Here is a 16,530-nt window from a genome sequence, read left to right as displayed (position 1 = left end):
TTTGGGGGGGTCTAGAGGGGGAATTTGGGGTGGGGTTGGGGGGGATTTGGGGTCTGGGGGGGTCTAGAGGAGGAATTTGGGGTGGGGTTGGGGGGATTTGGGGTTTGGGGGGGTCTAGAGGGGGAATTTGGGGTGGGGTTGGGGGATTTTAGGGTTGGGGGGGATCAGGAGGGGCCGTTTGGGGTTGGGGTGGAAATTTGGGGTGGGGTTGCTGGTGGCACTGGGGGGTCCCAGGTGTGTCCCCAACGCCCCCAGTGTCCCCTCCAGGTGAGGGGGGGGCTGCCGGGGGGGCAGGAGAACCCCCTGGACCCCCGAGCTGCCCCCCGGCTGCGCGTCAAGATCGCCGACCTGGGCAACGGCTGCTGGGTGGTGAGGGACTGGGGGAACTGGGAGGGACTGGGAGGGACTGGGGAGGGACCTGGGGGGGGACTGGGGGGACTGGGAGGGACCTGGGGGGAACTGGGAGGGACCTGGGAGGGACCTGGGGGGGTCTGGGGGGACTGGGAGGGGATTGGGAGGGACTGGGAGGGAACTGGGATGGAATGGGAGGGACTGGGGGGGACTGGAAGGGGATTGGGAGGGGAATGGGGGGAACTGGGAGGGGACTGGGGGGGGACTGAGATGGGAACTGGGAGGGGAACTGGGGGTGACTGGGATGGACTGGGAGGGACTGGGATGGACTGGGGAGAGACTGGGGGGGACTGGGAGGGGATTGGGAGGGAACTGAGGGGATTGCTGGGAGTGGGGTTTTGGGGGTGTTTGTGTGGGTCTGGGGGGGGTTCTGGGGGTGTTTGTGTGGGTTTGTGTGGGTTTTGGGTCTGGGGGTTTTGAGTCTGGGGGTGTTTGTGGGTCTGGGGGTGTTTTGTGTGGGTCTGTGTGGGTCTGGGGGTGTTTGTGGGTCTGGGGGTGTTTGTGTGGGTCTGGGGGTGTTTGTGTGGGTCTGTGTGGGTCTGGGGGTGTTTGTGTGGGTCTGGGGGTGTTTGTGTGGGTCTGGGGGTGTTTGTGTGGGTCTGTCTGTGTGGGTCTGGGGGTGTTTGTGTGGGTCTGGGGGTGTTTGTGTGGGGTCTGGGGGTGTTTGTGTGGGTTTGTGTGGGTTTTGGGTCTGGGGGTTTTGAGTCTGGGGGTGTTTGTGGGTCTGGGGGTGACCCCCGTGCCCCCCAGCACAAGCACTTCACCGAGGACATCCAGACGCGGCAGTACCGGGCCCTGGAGGTGCTGCTGGGGGCGGGGTACGGCCCCCCCGCCGACATCTGGAGCACGGCCTGCATGGTGAGGGGGGGTCCCGGCTGGGGAGGGGGCTCTGAGGGACCCCAGAGAGGGGAGGGGGCTGCCCTGGCCCCCCCCAGACCCCCCCATTTGCCCCCGCAGGCGTTCGAGCTGGCCACGGGCGATTACCTGTTCGAGCCGCACTCGGGGGAGGAGTACAGCCGAGACGAGGGTGGGCGGGGCCTCGGGGTGGGCGGGGCCACGGGGTGGGCGGGGTCACTGGGTGGGCATGGTCATGGGATGGGTGTGGCCTCATGAATGGGTGTGGTTTCTGGGATGGGTGTGTCTGCTGGGATAGGTGTGGTGGTCTTGGATGTGGGTGTGGTCTCAAGGCAGGGTGTGGCCTCGGGGATGGGTGTGGCTTTAGGAATGGGTGTGGTGGCCTTGGATGTGGGCGTGGTCACGAGGATGGGTGTGACCTTGGGGATGGGTGGGGCACCCCAACATGGATACAAAAAGGGGTGGGGTCTTCGGGAGCCAATCAGGAGCCAAGAGGGTGTGGTCTGACCCAAGGGCGTGGCCATTAGAGATGGGGTTTCAAAGAAGGGGCGTGGCTCAAAAGTGGGTGGGGCCTGCCATGGGGTGGCAGCCAATGGACTGGCGGGTTGGCCATGGAGGAGTGGCCATGTGACCACCCCCATGTGGGGGTGGGGCGAAGAGAAAGGATTGAAGCAGCGGTGTGGGTGTGGCTAAAGGTGGGTGGGTGTGGCTAAAAGGGGCGTGTCCAACGTGCCCCGCCCCGCAGACCACATTGCCCACGTGATCGAGCTGCTGGGGGAGATCCCGCGGCACGTGGCCCTGGGGGGGCGCTACTCCCGCGAGTTCTTCAACAGGAAAGGTGAGGGCGGGGCCTGGGCGTGGTCTGTGGGCGTGGCCAGGGATAGGTGTGGCCGGGTGGAGTGCCAGAGGGTAGAGTTAAGAGCTGGGTGTGGCCATAAAGTTGTGGTGAGGGTGGGACAAGGTGGGGTTATGCAAATGAGGCGGTGAAGGTGGTGTCATATTTATAGGGGTGTGGTCACAGGAAAGGGGGTGGGGCTTGAGCTCAGCAGCGTCATGGGGTGGGGAAGGGGTGGGGCTTATCATTTCATAGCGCCACCCATGACGGGAGGGGTGTGTCCTGACCACACCCCTCATAAGGGGCAGGGCCACAGAATTGGGGCGTGTCCTGACCACACCCATCATAAGAGGCGGGGCCACTTTGGGATTAGGGCATGTCCTGACCACACCCTTAATCAGGGGTGGGGCCATTTTGGGATTAGGGCATGTCCTGACCCCACCCTTAATCAGGGGTGGGGCCACTTTGGGATTAGGGCATGTCCTGACCACACCCTTAATCAGGGGTGGGGCCATTTTGGGATTTGGGCATGTCCTGACCACACCCTTAATCAGGGGCGGGGCCACTTTGGGATTAGGGCATGTCCTGACCACACCCTTAATCAGGGGTGGGGCCATTTTGGGATTAGGGCATGTCCTGACCACACCCTTAATCAGGGGCGGGGCCACTTTGGGATTAGGGCATGTCCTGACCACACCCTTAATCAGGGGCGGGGCCACTTTGGGATTAGGGCATGTCCTGACCACACCCTTAATCAGGGGTGGGGCCACTTTGGGATTAGGGCATGTCCTGACCACACCCTTAATCAGGGGTGGGGCCATTTTGGGATTAGGGCATGTCCTGACCACACCCTTAATCAGGGGTGGGGCCACTTTGGGATTAGGGCATGTCCTGACCACACCCTTAATCAGGGGTGGGGCCACTTTGGGATTAGGGCATGTCCTGACCACACCCTTAATCATGGGTGGGGCCACCTAATTTTTAGGATATCCTGACCACCCTCCTCTTTTGGGGCGGGGCCTCTCAGAATCCTCCCTGCCCCTCCCCCCACCGGCTGTGCATGCATTACCCAGAGCTGGGCGTGTCCCCGCCCCTGACCCCGCCCCTCCGCAGGTGAGCTGCGGCACATCCGGCACCTGCGGCCCTGGGGGCTGCGGGCGGTGCTGCAGGAGAAGTACGAGTGGCCGCGGGGGCCGGCGGCCGCCTTCGCCCGCTTCCTGCGGCCCATGCTGGCCTTCGAGCCCGCCCGCAGGGCCACGGCCCGCCAGTGCCTGCAGCACCCCTGGCTCCGCCCCTAGCCACGCCCCTAGCCCCGCCCCCCCGCCGCAATAAACCACGGGTGGGACTGGTGCTCCCGGGGTCTTTATTGGGGGTACCGGTGGTCCTGGGGTGTTCATTGGGGGGTCCTGGGGGGTTTATTGGGGTCCTGTGCAGGGTTTGGGGGGCTCTTGGTGGTCCTGGGGTGTTCATTGGGGGGTCCTGGGGAGTTTATTGGGGTTTTATGGGGGGTTTGGGGGGGCTCTTGGTGGTCCTGGGGGGTTCACTGGGGTCCTGAGCAGGGTTTGGGGGGCTCTTGGTGGTCTTGGGGTGTTCATTGGGGGGTCCTGGGGGGTTTATTGGGGTCCTGTGGGGGGTTTGGGGGTCTCCTGGTGGTCCTGGGGTGTTCATTGGGGTCCTGTGGGGGGTTCTTGGTGGTCCTGGGGTGTTCATTGGGGGGTCCTGGGGGGTTTATTGGGGTCCTGTGCAGGGTTTGGGGGGGCTCTTGGTGGTCCTGGGGTGTTCACTGTGGTCCTGTGGGGGGTTTGGGGGTCTCCTGGTGGTCCTGGGGTGTTCATTGGGGTGTCCTGGGGGGTTTATTGGGGTTTTATGGGGGGGTCTTGGGGGGGTTATTGGGGGGGTTCCATGCTGGCCTTCGAGCCCGCCCGCAGGGCCACGGCCCGCCAGTGCCTGCAGCACCCCTGGCTCCGCCCCTAGCCCCGCCCCCACCACGCCCCCCGCCGCAATAAACCACGGGTGGGACTGGTGCTCCCGGGGTCTTTATTGGGGGTACCGGTGGTCCTGGGGTGTTCATTGGGGGGTCCTGGGGGGTTTATTGGGGTCCTGTGCAGGGTTTGGGGGGCTCTTGGTGGTCCTGGGGTGTTCACTGGGGTCCTGTGGGGGGTTCTTGGTGGTCCTGGGGTGTTCATTGGGGGGTCCTGGGGTGTTTATTGGGGTCCTGTGGGGGGTTCCTGGTGGTCCTGTGCAGGGTTTGGGGGTCTCCTGGTGGTCCTGTGGGGGGTTTGGGGGGTTCTTGGTGGTCCTGTGCAGGGTTTGGGGGTCTCCTGGCGGTCCTGTGGGGGGTTTGGGGGGTCTCCTGGTGGTCCTGGGGTGTTCACTGGGGTCCTGTGGGGGTTTCTTGGTGGTCCTGGGGGGTACCAGGGGTCCTGTGGGGGGTTTGGGGGTCTCCTGGTGGTCCTGGGGTGTTCATTGGGGTCCTGTGGGGGGTTCTTGGTGGTCCTGGGGTGTTCATTGAGGTCCTGTGTGGGATTTGGGGGGTCCTGGAGTGTTTATTGGGGTTTTATGGGGGGTCCAGGTGGTCCTGTGCAGTGTTTGGGGGCTCTTGGTGGTCCTGGGGTGTTCATTGGGGTCCTGTGGAGGGTTTATTGGGGGGTTCCTGGTGGTCCTGTGGTGTTTTCTGGGGTCCTTTGTGGGGTTCTTGGTGGTCCTGGGGTGCTTATTGGGGTCCTGTGGGGGGTTTGGGGGGTTCCTGGTGGTCCTGTGGGGGGGTTGGGGGTCTCCTGGTGGTCCTGGGGTGTTCATTGGGGTCCTGTGGGGGGTTTGGGGGTCTCCTGGCGGTCCTGTGGGGGGTTTGGGGGGCTCTTGGTGGTCCTGGGGTGTTCATTGGGGTCCTGTGGGGGGTTTGGGGGTTCCTTGTAGATCCCGGGGGGGCTCCAGGGGGCTCCAGGGGGGTCCTGTGAGTGTTCAGTGTGGTCCTAGGAGCTCCTGGGGGAGTCAGAGCTGTTTTGGGGTCCTGAAAGGCATCGTGGTCCTAAAGGTCCTGGAGGTGCTGTGGTGTGCCGGGGGTGTTCTGGGGGGGTCCTGGAGGTGTCAGGTGTGCTCCTGGGGGTGTCAGGTGTGGTCCTGGAGCTGTTCTGGGGGGTCCTAGGGGTGTTCTGGTGGTCCTGCAGGTGTGAGGTGTGGTCCTGGAGCTGTTCTGGGGGTGTTCTGGGGGTCCTGGGGGTGTAGGGTGTGGTCCTGGAGGTGTGAGGTGTGGTCCTGGAGGTGTTCTGGGGGTCCCGGGGGTGTCAGGTGTGGTCCTGGAGGTGTTCTGGGGGTCCCAGGGGTGCTTCAGGTGATCCTGGGGGTGTTCTGGGGGTCCCAGGGCCGTTCCGGGAGGGTCTGGGGCCATTCCAGGGGGTCCCGTGGCCGTTCCGGGAGGGTCTGGGGCCATTCCAGGGGGTCCCGTGGCCGTTCCGGGGGGGTCCCGGGGCCGTTCGGGGTCCCACCGCCCCCCCCGTGTCCGTGTGTCCGGCTCAGCCCCGCGGCAGGTGCCCGATGATGCTCTGCACCGCCCCCGACGTCGTGCCCTGGCCCCCGATGTCCGGCGTGTGCGTCTGGGGGCGGGGCCACGTCAGAGACACGCCCACAGGGGCGGGACCACACCCACCAGGCAGGGCTATGGCCACGCCCACCGTTTTGGGGCCACACCCCTTGGGCAGGTGAGGGCGGGGCTTACCCGGGGGTCGTCCAGCGAGGCCAGCACAGCCTTCCGGATGGTGGAGGCGTGGTTATGCAGCCTGGGGGCGGGGCAAACAGACCACACCCACATCAGCGACCCCCACCCAACCACAGAAGCGAAGCCCCACCCCCTCCAGATGTACACCGAAGCTCCGCCCCCTCACCCAGCTCCTCCCACGGGATCTTCACCAACTAGACCACGCCCCTTTCAAAGCCACTCCCACCCGGGAAGCCACACCCCCTTTAAGGACCCCACCCCCTCCCAGTTGTTGCCGACCCCCTCAGGTGGTCCCGCCCCCTCCCGGTAGCCCCGCCCCTCCGCGTGGCCCCGCCCACCGCAGGTGGTCCAGCATCATGCAGGCGGCCAGCAGCGCCGCCGTGGGGTTGGCGATGTTGCGGTTGGCGATGCTCTTGCCCGTGTTCCGCGTGGCCTGGGGGGCACGGCCCGCTCAGACCCCCCCGTGTCCTCCCAGTGTCCTCCCAGTAACCCCCAGTGTCCTCCCAGTGTCCTCCCAGTAACCCCCAGTGTCCTCCCAGTAACCGCCAGTATCCTCCCAGTAACCCCCAGTGCTCCCAATAACTCCCAGTGCTCCCAGTAACGGCCCACTGAGATCCCCCCAGTAACCTCCAGTGTCCTCCCAGTAACCCCCAGTGTCCTCCCAGTAACCCCCAGTGTCTTCCCAGAGACCACCCAGTAATGGACCACTGAGACCCCCCCCCCCAGTAACCCGCAGTGTCCTCCCAGCAACCCCCAATCCTCCCAGTAACCCCCAGTGTCCTCCCAGAGACCACCCAGTGCTCCCAGTTCCTCCCAGTGCTCCCAGTGCCCCCGTGGTGCCCATCCCTGTGCCCCCAGACCCCCGTGTCCCCCTCAGACCCCCCCATGTCCCCCCCAGACCCCGCCATGTTCCCCCCAGACCCCCCCCATGTTCCCCCCAGACCCCCCCATGTTCCCCCCAGACCCACGGTCTCGAACACGGCGTAGTCGTGGCCGTAGTTCTGGACCCCACCAGTGCTCCCAGTTCCTCCCAGTGCTCCCAGTGCCCCCGTGGTGCCCATCCCTGTGCCCCCAGACCCCTTGGTGTCTCCCCCAGACCCCCATGTCCCCCCCAGACCCCCATGTTCCCCCCAGACCCACGGTCTCGAACACGGCGTAGTCGTGGCCGTAGTTCTGGACCCCACCAATGCTCCCAGTTCCTCCCAGTGCTCCCAGTGCCCCCGTGGTGCCCGTCCCTGTGCCCCCAGACCCACGGTCTCGAACACGGTGTAGTCGTGGCCGTAGTTGGCACTGGGTGCCCCCACCAGTGCTCCCATTGCTCCCAGTTCCTCCCAGCGCTCCCAGTGCCCCCGTGGTGCCCATCCCTGTGCCCCCAGACCCCCGTGTCCCACCCAGACCCCGTGGTGTCCCCCCCAGACCCCGTGGTGTCCCCCCCAGACCCCCATGTCCCCCCCCAGACCCACGGTCTCGAACACGGCGTAGTCATGGCCGTAGTTCTGGACCCCACCAGTGCTCCCAGTGCTCCCAGTTCCTCCCAGTGCTCCCAGTGCCCCCGTGGTGCCCATCCCTGTGCCCCCAGACCCCCGTGTCCCCCCCAGACCCCCATGTCCCCCCCAGACCCCCCCATGTTCCCCCCAGACCCACGGTCTCGAACACGGCGTAGTCATGGCCGTAGTTCTGGACCCCACCAGTGCTCCCAGTGCTCCCAGTTCCTCCCAGTGCTCCCAGTGCCCCCATGGTGCCCATCCCTGTGCCCCCAGACCCCCGTGTCCCCCTCAGACCCCCCCATGTCCCCCCCAGACCCCGCCATGTTCCCCCCAGACCCCCCCACGTTCCCCCCAGACCCACGGTCTCGAACACGGCGTAGTCACGGCCGTAGATATGGACCCCACCAGTGCTCCCAGTGCTCCCAGTTCCTCCCAGTGCTCCCAGTGCCCCCGTGGTGCCCATCCCTGTGCCCCCAGACCCACGGTCTCGAACACGGCGTAGTCGTGGCCGTAGTTGGCCCCCGGCACCAGCCCGGGCCCCCCCACCAGCCCGGCGCAGACGTTGTTGACGATGTTCCCGTAGAGGTTCGGCATCACCATCACATCGAACTGCTGCGGCCGGGACACCAGCTGGGCACGGCAGGGATGGGTTACTGGGAGCACTGGGAGCACTGGGAGGGGGTCTGGGGGGGGGTTTGGGGAGGGGTCACACCTGCATGGTGGTGTTGTCCACGATCATGCTGCGGAAGGTGATCTCGGGGTACTCGGCCGCCACTTCCTGGCAGCACTGCAGGAACAGCCCGTCCCCCAATTTCCTGGGGGGGCAGAGGGAGTGAGACCCCCAAAAAATCCGGGATAACCCCCCCAGACCCACCCAGCACTGCAGGAACAGCCCGTCCCCCAATTTCCTGGGGGGCAGGGAGGGTGAGACCCCCCAAAAATAGAGGGGTACCCCCCCAGACCCACCCAGCACTGCAGGAACAGCCCATCCCCCAATTTCCTGGGGGGGCAGGGAGGGTGAGACCCCCAAAAATAGAGGGGTACCCCCCCAGACCCACCCAGCACTGCAGGAACAGCCCATCCCCCAATTTCCTGGAGGGGCAGGGGGGGTGAGACCCCCAAAATACAGGGGTACCCCCCCAGACCCACCCAGCACTGCAGGAACAGCCCGTCCCCCAATTTCCTGGGGGGCAGGGAGGGTGAGACCCCCAAAATACAGGGGTACCCCCCCAGACCCACCCAGCACTGCAGGAACAGCCCGTCCCCCAATTTCCTGGGGGGGCAGGGGGGGTGAGACCCCCAAAAAATCCGGGATAACCCCCCCAGACCCACCCAGCACTGCAGGAACAGCCCGTCCCCCAATTTCCTCGGGGGGCAGGGAGGGTGAGACCTCCAAAATACAGGGGTACCCCCCCCCAAAAATACGGGAACCCACCCAGCACTGCAGGAACAGCCCGTCCCCCAATTTCCTGGGGGGGCAGAGGGGGTGAGACCCCCAAAAATACAGGGGTAACCCCCCCAGACCCACCCAGCACTGCAGGAACAGCCCATCCCCCAATTTCCTGGGGGGCAGGGAGGGTGAGACCCCCCAAAATACAGGGGTAACCCCCCCAAAAATACGGGAACCCACCCAGCACTGCAGGAACAGCCCGTCCCCCAATTTACTGAGAGGGCAGGGAGGGTGAGACCCCCAAAAATAGAGGAGTACCCCCCCAGACCCACCCAGCACTGCAGGAACAGCCCGTCCCCCAATTTCCTGGGGGGCAGGGAGGGTGAGACCCCCAAAATACAGGGGTACCCCCCAGACCCACCCAGCACTGCAGGAACAGCCCGTCCCCCAATTTCCTGGGGGGGCAGAGGGGGTGAGACCCCCAAAATACAGGGGTACCCCCCCAGACCCACCCAGCACTGCAGGAACAGCCCATCCCCCAATTTCCTCGAGTTCAGGAGAATTCAGGACCCCCCCCAAACTCCACCAAGGACCATCCCCCTGAACCCCAAACCTCCTTGGCACCCCCAAACCCTCTTTGGGACCCCCCAAACCCCCTTTAGGACCCCCCAAAGCCTCTTTGGGACCCCCCAAACCCCCTTTAGGACCCTTCAAAGCCCCTTTGGGACCCTCAAACCTCCTTTAGGACCCCCAAATCCCCCTTGGGACCCCCCAAACCCTCCTTTAGGACCCCCCAAACCCTCCTTTAGGACCCCTAAACCCCCCTTGGAACCCCCCCAATCCCCCCTTAGGAACCCCCAAACACCCCTTGGGACCCCCCAAACCCCCCAGGGACCCCTCAAATCCCATTTAGGACCCCCCAAAGCCCCTTTGAGACCCTCAAAACCCCTTTGAGACCCCTCAAATCCCCCCTGGGACCCCCTAAACCCCCCTTAGGACCCCCCCAAGCCCCCTTGGAACCCCCCCAAACCCCCTTTAGGACCCCTCAAATCCCTTTGGGATCCCCCTGTGACTCCCAAACCCCCTTGGGACCCCTCAAACCCCACCTTGACACCCCCAAACCCCCTTTAGGACCCCCCAATCTCTCTTGGGACCCCCCCCAAACCCCCTTTCGGACCCCCCAATCGCCCCTTGGGACCCCTCAAATCTCATTTAGGACCCCTCAAATCCCCCTGGGACCACCCAAACCCCCTTTAGGATCCCCAAACCCCCTTCAGGACCCCCCAATCCCTCCTGGGACCCCCCAAACCCCCTTTAGGACCCCCCAAACCTCCTTCAGGACCCCCAAACCCCCTTTAGGACCCCCCAATCCCTCCTGGGACCCCCCAAACCCCCTTTAGGATCCCCAAACCCCCTTTAGGACCCCCCAGTCCCTCCTGGGACCACCCAAACCCCCTTTAGGACCCCCAAACCCCCTTTAGGCCCCCCCAAGCCCTCCTGGGACCCCCCAAACCCCCTTTAGGCCCCCCCAATCCCTCCTGGGACCCCCCAAACCCCCTTTAGGACCCCCCAAACCCCCTTCAGGACCCCCAAACCCCCTTTAAGCCCCCCAAGCCCCCCGTACATGATGTTGGCCTTGTGCACGGCGGTGACGCTGCGGCGCGCGGCGGTGCGGGCCAGCCCGAAGGCGTAGTGGGCGATGCGGCGCGAGCGCCCGGCCGTGATGATCTTCAGGCTCTCGACCACGCCCGCCACGCTCTGAGGGCGGGGCAGGGGCGGGGCATCACCGACAGGGCGTGGCAGGGGTGGGGCATCACCGACAGGGCGTGGCAGGGGTGGGGCAGGGGAGGGGCATAACCAACAGGGTGTGGCAGGGGTGGGGCATCACTGACAGGGCGTGGCACCACCCCCAGGATGTGGCAGGGGTGGGGCATAACCAACAGGGTGTGGCAGGGGCGGGGCATGACTGACAGGGCGTGGCAGGGGTGTGGCACCACCCCCAAGGTGTGGCACAGGTGGGGCAGGGGCGGGATATCACCAACAGGGCGTGGCATGGCTGTGGCATCAGCCCCAGGGTGTGGCTCCACCCTCGGGTGGGGCATCACCAATAGGGTGTGGCAAGGGTGTGGCATCACACCCAGTGTGTGTCACGGGTGGGGCAGGGGCGGGATATCACCAACAGGGCGTGGCACAGCTGTGGCATCAGCCCCAGGGCGTGGCACCACCCCCAAGATGTGGTGTGCACGTGGTACAGGTGTGGCATCACCAACAGGGCGTGGCACAGGAGTGGCACCACCCCCAAGGTGTGGCACAGGGAGTGGCAGGGGTGGGGCAACACCGGCAGGGCGTGGCATCAGAGCCAGGGCGTGGCATCACCCCCAAGGTGTGGTAGGGGTGTGGCATCACCAAGAAGGCGTGGCACCACCCCTAAGGTGTGGCACAGGCAGGGCAGGGGCGGGGCTTCAGCCCCAGGGCGTGGCACAAATGTGGCATCACCCCCAGGGTGTGGCATGGGCGGGGCAGGGGCGGGGCAGGGGTATGACATCACATCCAGGGTGGGTTTTGGGGGGAGATTTGGGATATCTTGGGGTGGTTTTCGGGTGGTTTTGGGGTGGTTTGGGGTGTTTTGGGGTATTTTTTGGTGGTATTTTGGGGTGTTTTTGGGGTATTTTGGGGTGTTTTTGGGGCACACCTCGTGCTCCAGGGAGCTGTACTCGCCCTCGGTGTTCTCCCTGACGATGAGGATGGTTTGGGGGTATTTTTGGGGTATTTTGGGGTGGTTTTGGGGTGTTTTTGGGGTATTTTGGGGTGTTTTGGGGTATTTTGGGGTGTTTTTGGGGTGTTTTTGGGTGTTTTGGGGCACACCTCGTGCTCCAGGGAGCTGTACTCGCCCTCGGTGCTCTCCCTGACGATGAGGATGGTTTTGGGGGGTGGTTTTGGGGTATTTTGGGGTATTTGGGGGGTGTTTTTGGCGTATTTGGGGTGTTTGGGCTGTTTTTGGGGTGGTTTGGGGTGTTTTAGGGGCACACTTCGTGCTCCAGGGAGCTGTACAAGCCCTCGGTGTTCTCCCTGACGATGAGGATGGTTTGGGGGGTGGTTTTGGGGTATTTTGGGGTGGTTTTGGGGTGTTTTGGGGGTATTTTGGGGTGTTTTTGGAGTGTTTTTGGGTGTTTTGGGGCACACCTCGTGCTCCAGGGAGCTGTACTCGCCCTCGGTGCTCTCCCTGACGATGAGGATGGTTGGGGGCTGGTTTTGGGGTGGTTTTGGGGATCTTTGGGGTATTTTGGGGTGGTTTTGGGGTGTTTTGAGGTATTTTTTGGTGGTTCTGGGGTGTTTTTGGGGTATTTTGGGGTGTTTTTGGGGCACACCTCGTGCTCCAGGGAGCTGTACTCGCCCTTGGTGCTCTCCCTGACGATGAGGATGGTTTGGGGGGTGTTTTTGGGGTATTTTGGGGTGGTTTTGGGGCACACCTCGTGCTCCAGGGAGCTGTACTCGCCCTCGGTGTTCTCCCTGACGATGAGGATGTCGATGTCCCGGTGCCGCGTCTCCACCCCGGGCAGGCTCTGGCAGTGGATGACGTTGGCATAGAGATCCAGGCTGGTCCTGGCAGGGCCCCAAAACATGCAAATGAGCCACAAATTATGCAAATCAACCCCTAAAATATGCAAATGAGACACCCAAATATGCAAATGAGCCCCAAACTATGCAAGCCAACCCCAAAATGTTGAAGTGGAACTCCAAAGGTGCAAATGAAACTCTGAAAGGTGCAGGGAAGCCCCAAAATATGCAAATGAGCCCCTAAACATGCAAATTAGCCCCAAAACCATGCAAATCGACACCCAGGCATGCAAATTGACCCCCAAACATGCAAATGAATCCCTTAAGCAGGTAGATTAACCCCAAATTGCACAAATAGACCCCAAAATATGCAAATGAATCCCTAAAACATGCAAAGAACCCCCAAACACACCAACCGACAGCCAACTATGCAAATGAACCATCCAAATATGCAAATGAACAGCCAAGTCAGGTACATGAACCCCAAGTATGCAAATGTTAACCAAAAATATGCAAATTTATACTCAAAACATGCAAATCAACACCCCAAAACACGCAAATGAACCCCAAAATGCAATTGAACCCCCAAGACATGCAAATGAAGTCTCAAAAGATGCAAATCAAGCCCCCAGTTATGCAAATGAGCCCCCCAGGGCTGACCTGATGAGGTTGTTGCGGGATTTGTGGCTGGGGGGGAGGTTGTGGTTGGTCTCGATGTTCCCTGGGGGGAAAACGGGGTCAGAGCCGGGATTTGGGGGGATTTGGGGGGGTTTGGGGGGGATTGGGGATTTTGGGGGGGATTTGTGGGGATTTTGGGGGGATTTGGGGGGCATTTGGGGGGATTCGGGGAGATTTGGGGGGATTTGGGGGAGATTTGGGGGATTTAGGATCAGATTTGGGGGTTTCGGATCAGATTTTTGAGATTTGGGCTCAGATTTGGGGATTGAGGATCAGATTTAGGATCAGATTTGGGCTTAAATTTGGAATCAGATTCTGGGATTTAGGATCAGATTTGGGAGTGAGGATCAGACTTAGGATCAGATTTAGGATCAGACTTAGGATCACATTTGGGGATTTGGGCTCAGATTTAGGATGAGATTTAGGATTTAGGCCCAGCGCTAAAATGAGCTTAGGGTTTAGGCCCAGCCCTGGGTTTAGGCCCAGCCCTGGGGTTTAGGCCCAGCTCCAGGCCCAGCCCTGGGGTTTAGGCCCAGCTCCAGGCCCAGCCCTGGGTTTAGGCCCAACCCTGGGTTTAGGCCCAGCTCTGGAGTTTAGGCCCAGCCCTGGTTTAAGCCAAGCCCTGGGGTTTAGGCCCAGCCCTGGTTTAGGCCCAGCCCCGGTTTAAGCCAAGCCCTGGGGTTTAGGCCCCGCTCTGGGTTTAGGCCCAGCCCTGATTTAGGCCCAGCTCTGGTTTTAGGCCCAGCCCTGGGGTTTAGGCCCAGCCCTGGTTTAGGCCCAGCCCTGGTTTAAGCCAAGCCCTGGGGTTTAGGCCCAGCCCTGGTTTAGGCCCCGCTCTGGGTTTAGGCCCAGCCCTGATTTAGGCCCAGCTCTGGTTTTAGGCCCAGCCCTGAGGTTTAAGCCCCGCTCTGAGGTTTAGGCCCAGCCCTGGTTTAGGCCCCGCTCTGAGGTTTAGGCCCAGCTGCAGGCCCCGCTCTGGGTTTAGGCCCAGCCCTGGTTTAGGCCCAGCCCTGGTTTAGGCCCCGCTCTGAGGTTTAGGCCCAGCTCCAGGCCCAGCCCTGGTTTAGGCCCAGCCCTGGTTTAGGCCCAGCCCTGGTTTAGGCCCAGCTGCAGGCCTGACCCTTGAGCGCCACGCCGTTGCGGCGGATGGCGGTGATGGCGTTCTGCACGTCGTCCTCGGGCGCCTCCGAGTTCACCCGAACCTCCTCGAAATCCACGGGGACACACGCGTGCCTGGGGACACAAACGGCACAAAAGGGCAGAAAATGGCAAAAAAAATGGCACAAAATGGAAAAAAGTGGCACAAAATGGCACCAAAATGGAAAAAAATGGCAGAAAATGGCACCAAAATGGGAAAAAATGGCAGAAAATGGCACCAAAATGGCACCGAAATGGGACCAAAATGGCACCGAAATGGGACCAAGATGGCAGAAAATGAGAAAAAATGGTGCCCAAATGGCAAAAAAAAGGGAAAAAATTGAACAAAATGGAAAAGTATTGGACAGAATGGCACCAAAATGGCACCCCAAAGTCACCCCAGGTGTCCCATTCTCCTGATTTGTTTGCATATTTTAAGCTTTGATTTGTGTTTTGCCCCTCATTTGCATATTTTGGGGTGGATTCCTCCCTTTCTGGGGCTCCATTCCCACTTTTGGGGGCTCCTTTCCATTCCCACTGATTCATTCCCACGCCCCACAGACTCCACGACGTTTTTAACAATTAATTCATTTCAGGGGGGCTCATTTGCATATTTGGGGGCGTGGCCCTCACCTGAACACCTCCTTGACGTGCAGCATCAGCTCGGGCCCGATGCCGTCCCCGGGGATCAGCGTCACCGTGTGCCGACCCCCGTACTTGGCAGGAGGGGGCTGCGAGGGGGGTGACACCAAATTTGGGGTCCCCTCCCCCCCTTCAACCCCTCCCTGCTGTCCCCTCCCCCCCCCTTTTCCCGATTTTCCCAATCCCAGTGATTTTTAGGGCCCCCCCTGATGATTTTTGGGGCCCCCCCCCCGATGATTTTTGGGACCCCCCCCATTTCTTTTTGGGACCCCCCCCGGTGATTTTTGGGACCCAAGTTTTTTTGGGACCCCCCCTTGGTGATTTCTGAACCACCCCCCAGTGATTTTTGGGGTCCCCCCATTGATTCTTAGCCCCCCCCCCCATTATTTTTTAGGATCCCCCCCCCTTGTGGTTTTGGGCCCCCCCAGGAATTTTTGGGGTCCCCCAGGGGATTTTTGGACCCCCCCCCCGGGGATTTTTGGGGTACTCACGATGCTCCGTTGCTGTGGGGGGGGGGTGAGAAAATGCAACAATTAATGAGAAATTGGGGACCCCCCCCCAAAATTTGGGGGTTTGGGTGGGGTTTTCTGGGGGGGGTGGGGTTTTTGGGGAGGGGGCGGGGCACTCACGGAGGGGAGGTGGAGCCGTTCCACAGTGTGGGAAATCCCGGCCCGAGGAATCCACACCTGGAACCGGAGGGGTCCCGGGACTTTGGGGGGGGGGAGACCCCAAAAGGCCCCAGGACCCCCCCAGAAGGGTTCAGAGCCCCCTCCCCAAAACAGCACCAGAGAATCCCCCCCCCAATGGTTCAAGACTGCTGCAAAACTCCTCATTAATTAAAATATGTTAATTAAACTTCGCAGGGAGGAGAGTTGGGGGGTCCTGGGGATTTTCCCCAGGGAATTCCAGGCCCGGGACTCCCCCAAACCACCCCCCCGGACCCCCTTTGGCCACGCCCGCCCCCCGCCTTGACGACCCCGCAATGGTTCAGCCCCAGGCACCGCCCCTTCCATAAATATCAACCAATCACAGCGCGGAGCGCTGGCCCTCCCACACACCCTGAGCGTTCTAGCCAATCACCACTCGTGAAATAGCGCCACACCCCCAGGGTAACCAATCAGAGCCCGGTCCGCCGCTTCCAGGCCCCTCCTCTCCTGGCGGCCGCCCGGCCCCCGTCGGCGCGCCAGCCAATCACACGCCGCCGGTGCGGCGGGAACCGCCGGCAACGGCCGGGAACGGGCAGGAACCGGCGGGAACCGGCGGGGGCGGGGCCCGGTAGGCGGCGGACCGGGTTCTGATTGGTCACTCACCGCGCGCGGCCGTAGCGCGGTCCGCATCACCCTCCGCCGCGCCGCGGTCAACGCCGCCGCCATGATGCTCCCGCCGGCGGAACAAGCTCTCGCGAGATCTCGTCACCGCCCACGCGAGGAGATAGGGCGATAAGGTCCAACTCTCGCGAGAGTTCTTGCCCCGCCCGCTGTCACGCCCTCACGCCGCGGCGGCCATTTTGTGCCTGGGAGCGGCGCTGGCGTGAGGCCTCACGGTGGGAGGCGAGAAAGGCGGCACCGCCCACGCCGTTTTGTCACGGAACGGCGACACCGAGCGCGGAGCCCTTTCCCCATCTGCGCTTCCTTTCGAGGGCGAAACAAAAAATCCCCAATTGATAACGGGCGGGAAGAGCTGCGGCCACCGCCCCATAGCCGTCGCTATGGCAACGCCGAAAATGCGCATGCGCCAGGGCGTGGCTATGGCTCCGCCCTTCGCACCACAGGCGGGGCGGCCGCCATTTTACCCGCCTGTGCACAGCATTGCGCATGAGTCA

General features: G+C 62.6%; 3 protein-coding genes across 5 annotated transcripts in view; 2 read left to right on the top strand and 1 right to left on the bottom strand.

Annotated features, from left to right (window-relative positions):
* The window catches only part of SRPK3 (SRSF protein kinase 3), a 13,877-nt gene extending 10,284 nt beyond the window's left edge, over positions 1–3,593 (top strand). The window contains exons 12-16 of the mRNA XM_059837439.1: positions 249–369; positions 1,162–1,269; positions 1,369–1,438; positions 2,012–2,104; positions 3,215–3,593. Coding sequence (XP_059693422.1) covers positions 249–369; positions 1,162–1,269; positions 1,369–1,438; positions 2,012–2,104; positions 3,215–3,399 — 577 coding nt within the window. The 3' untranslated portion in view covers positions 3,400–3,593. The remainder of the gene's footprint in view (positions 1–248; positions 370–1,161; positions 1,270–1,368; positions 1,439–2,011; positions 2,105–3,214) is intronic.
* A 410-nt stretch (positions 3,594–4,003) lies between these two features.
* LOC132322734 (keratin-associated protein 5-4-like) lies at positions 4,004–5,482 on the top strand. Its single transcript, XM_059837438.1, has 4 exons — positions 4,004–4,030; positions 4,076–4,552; positions 4,615–5,213; positions 5,276–5,482. The coding sequence occupies exons 1-3, from the start codon at positions 4,004–4,006 to the stop codon at positions 5,056–5,058; spliced, it is 948 nt and encodes a 315-aa protein (XP_059693421.1). The 3' UTR covers positions 5,059–5,213; positions 5,276–5,482.
* Positions 5,483–5,487: 5 nt separating this feature from the next.
* IDH3G (isocitrate dehydrogenase (NAD(+)) 3 non-catalytic subunit gamma) lies at positions 5,488–16,171 on the bottom strand. 3 transcript variants are annotated; one of them, XM_059837445.1, is made up of 13 exons: positions 16,019–16,171; positions 15,338–15,394; positions 15,200–15,211; positions 14,700–14,797; positions 14,050–14,162; positions 12,912–12,972; positions 12,164–12,296; positions 10,318–10,451; positions 8,016–8,118; positions 7,787–7,933; positions 6,155–6,249; positions 5,817–5,877; positions 5,488–5,694 (listed from the first exon to the last, which is right to left on the bottom strand). In XM_059837445.1, exons 1-13 carry the CDS (start codon positions 16,079–16,081, stop codon positions 5,614–5,616), a joined length of 1,158 nt encoding a protein of 385 aa, XP_059693428.1. In that variant the 5' UTR covers positions 16,082–16,171; the 3' UTR covers positions 5,488–5,613. The 3 variants fall into 3 exon arrangements, 2 of the variants coding, with proteins under 2 accessions (XP_059693428.1, XP_059693429.1); XM_059837446.1 differs by lacking the exon at positions 15,200–15,211 and having other exon boundaries at positions 5,489–5,694; XR_009485168.1 differs by lacking the exon at positions 6,155–6,249 and having other exon boundaries at positions 5,607–5,694.
* Between the last annotated feature and the right edge of the window lie 359 nt (positions 16,172–16,530).

Source organism: Haemorhous mexicanus (assembly GCF_027477595.1).
Source record: "Haemorhous mexicanus isolate bHaeMex1 chromosome 35 unlocalized genomic scaffold, bHaeMex1.pri SUPER_35_unloc_4, whole genome shotgun sequence".
Taxonomy (NCBI): domain Eukaryota; kingdom Metazoa; phylum Chordata; class Aves; order Passeriformes; family Fringillidae; genus Haemorhous; species Haemorhous mexicanus.
Note: the sequence above shows the minus strand (reverse complement) of the source record. Positions and strands in the feature narration are given on the sequence as shown.

Bases quoted from the DNA above. Each gene is read 5' to 3' on its own strand.
- LOC132322734 (XM_059837438.1), top strand. From the start codon at position 4,004: ATGCTGGCCTTCGAGCCCGCCCGCAGG. The intron at 4,031-4,075 runs GCCACGGCCCGC...CTCCGCCCCTAG, and splicing joins CCTTCGAGCCCGCCCGCAGG to CCCCGCCCCCACCACGCCCC. The intron at 4,553-4,614 runs GTCCTGGGGTGT...GTGTTCATTGAG, and splicing joins GGTTTGGGGGTCTCCTGGTG to GTCCTGTGTGGGATTTGGGG.
- IDH3G (XM_059837445.1), bottom strand. From the start codon at position 16,081: ATGGCGGCGGCGTTGACCGCGGCGCGGCGGAGGGTGATGCGGACCGCG. The intron at 6,250-7,786 runs GTGGGTCTGGGG...CGTGCCCCCCAG, and splicing joins ACTACGCCGTGTTCGAGACC to GCCACGCGGAACACGGGCAA. The intron at 5,878-6,154 runs GTGGGCGGGGCC...CCCCGCCCCCAG, and splicing joins ATGATGCTGGACCACCTGCG to GCTGCATAACCACGCCTCCA.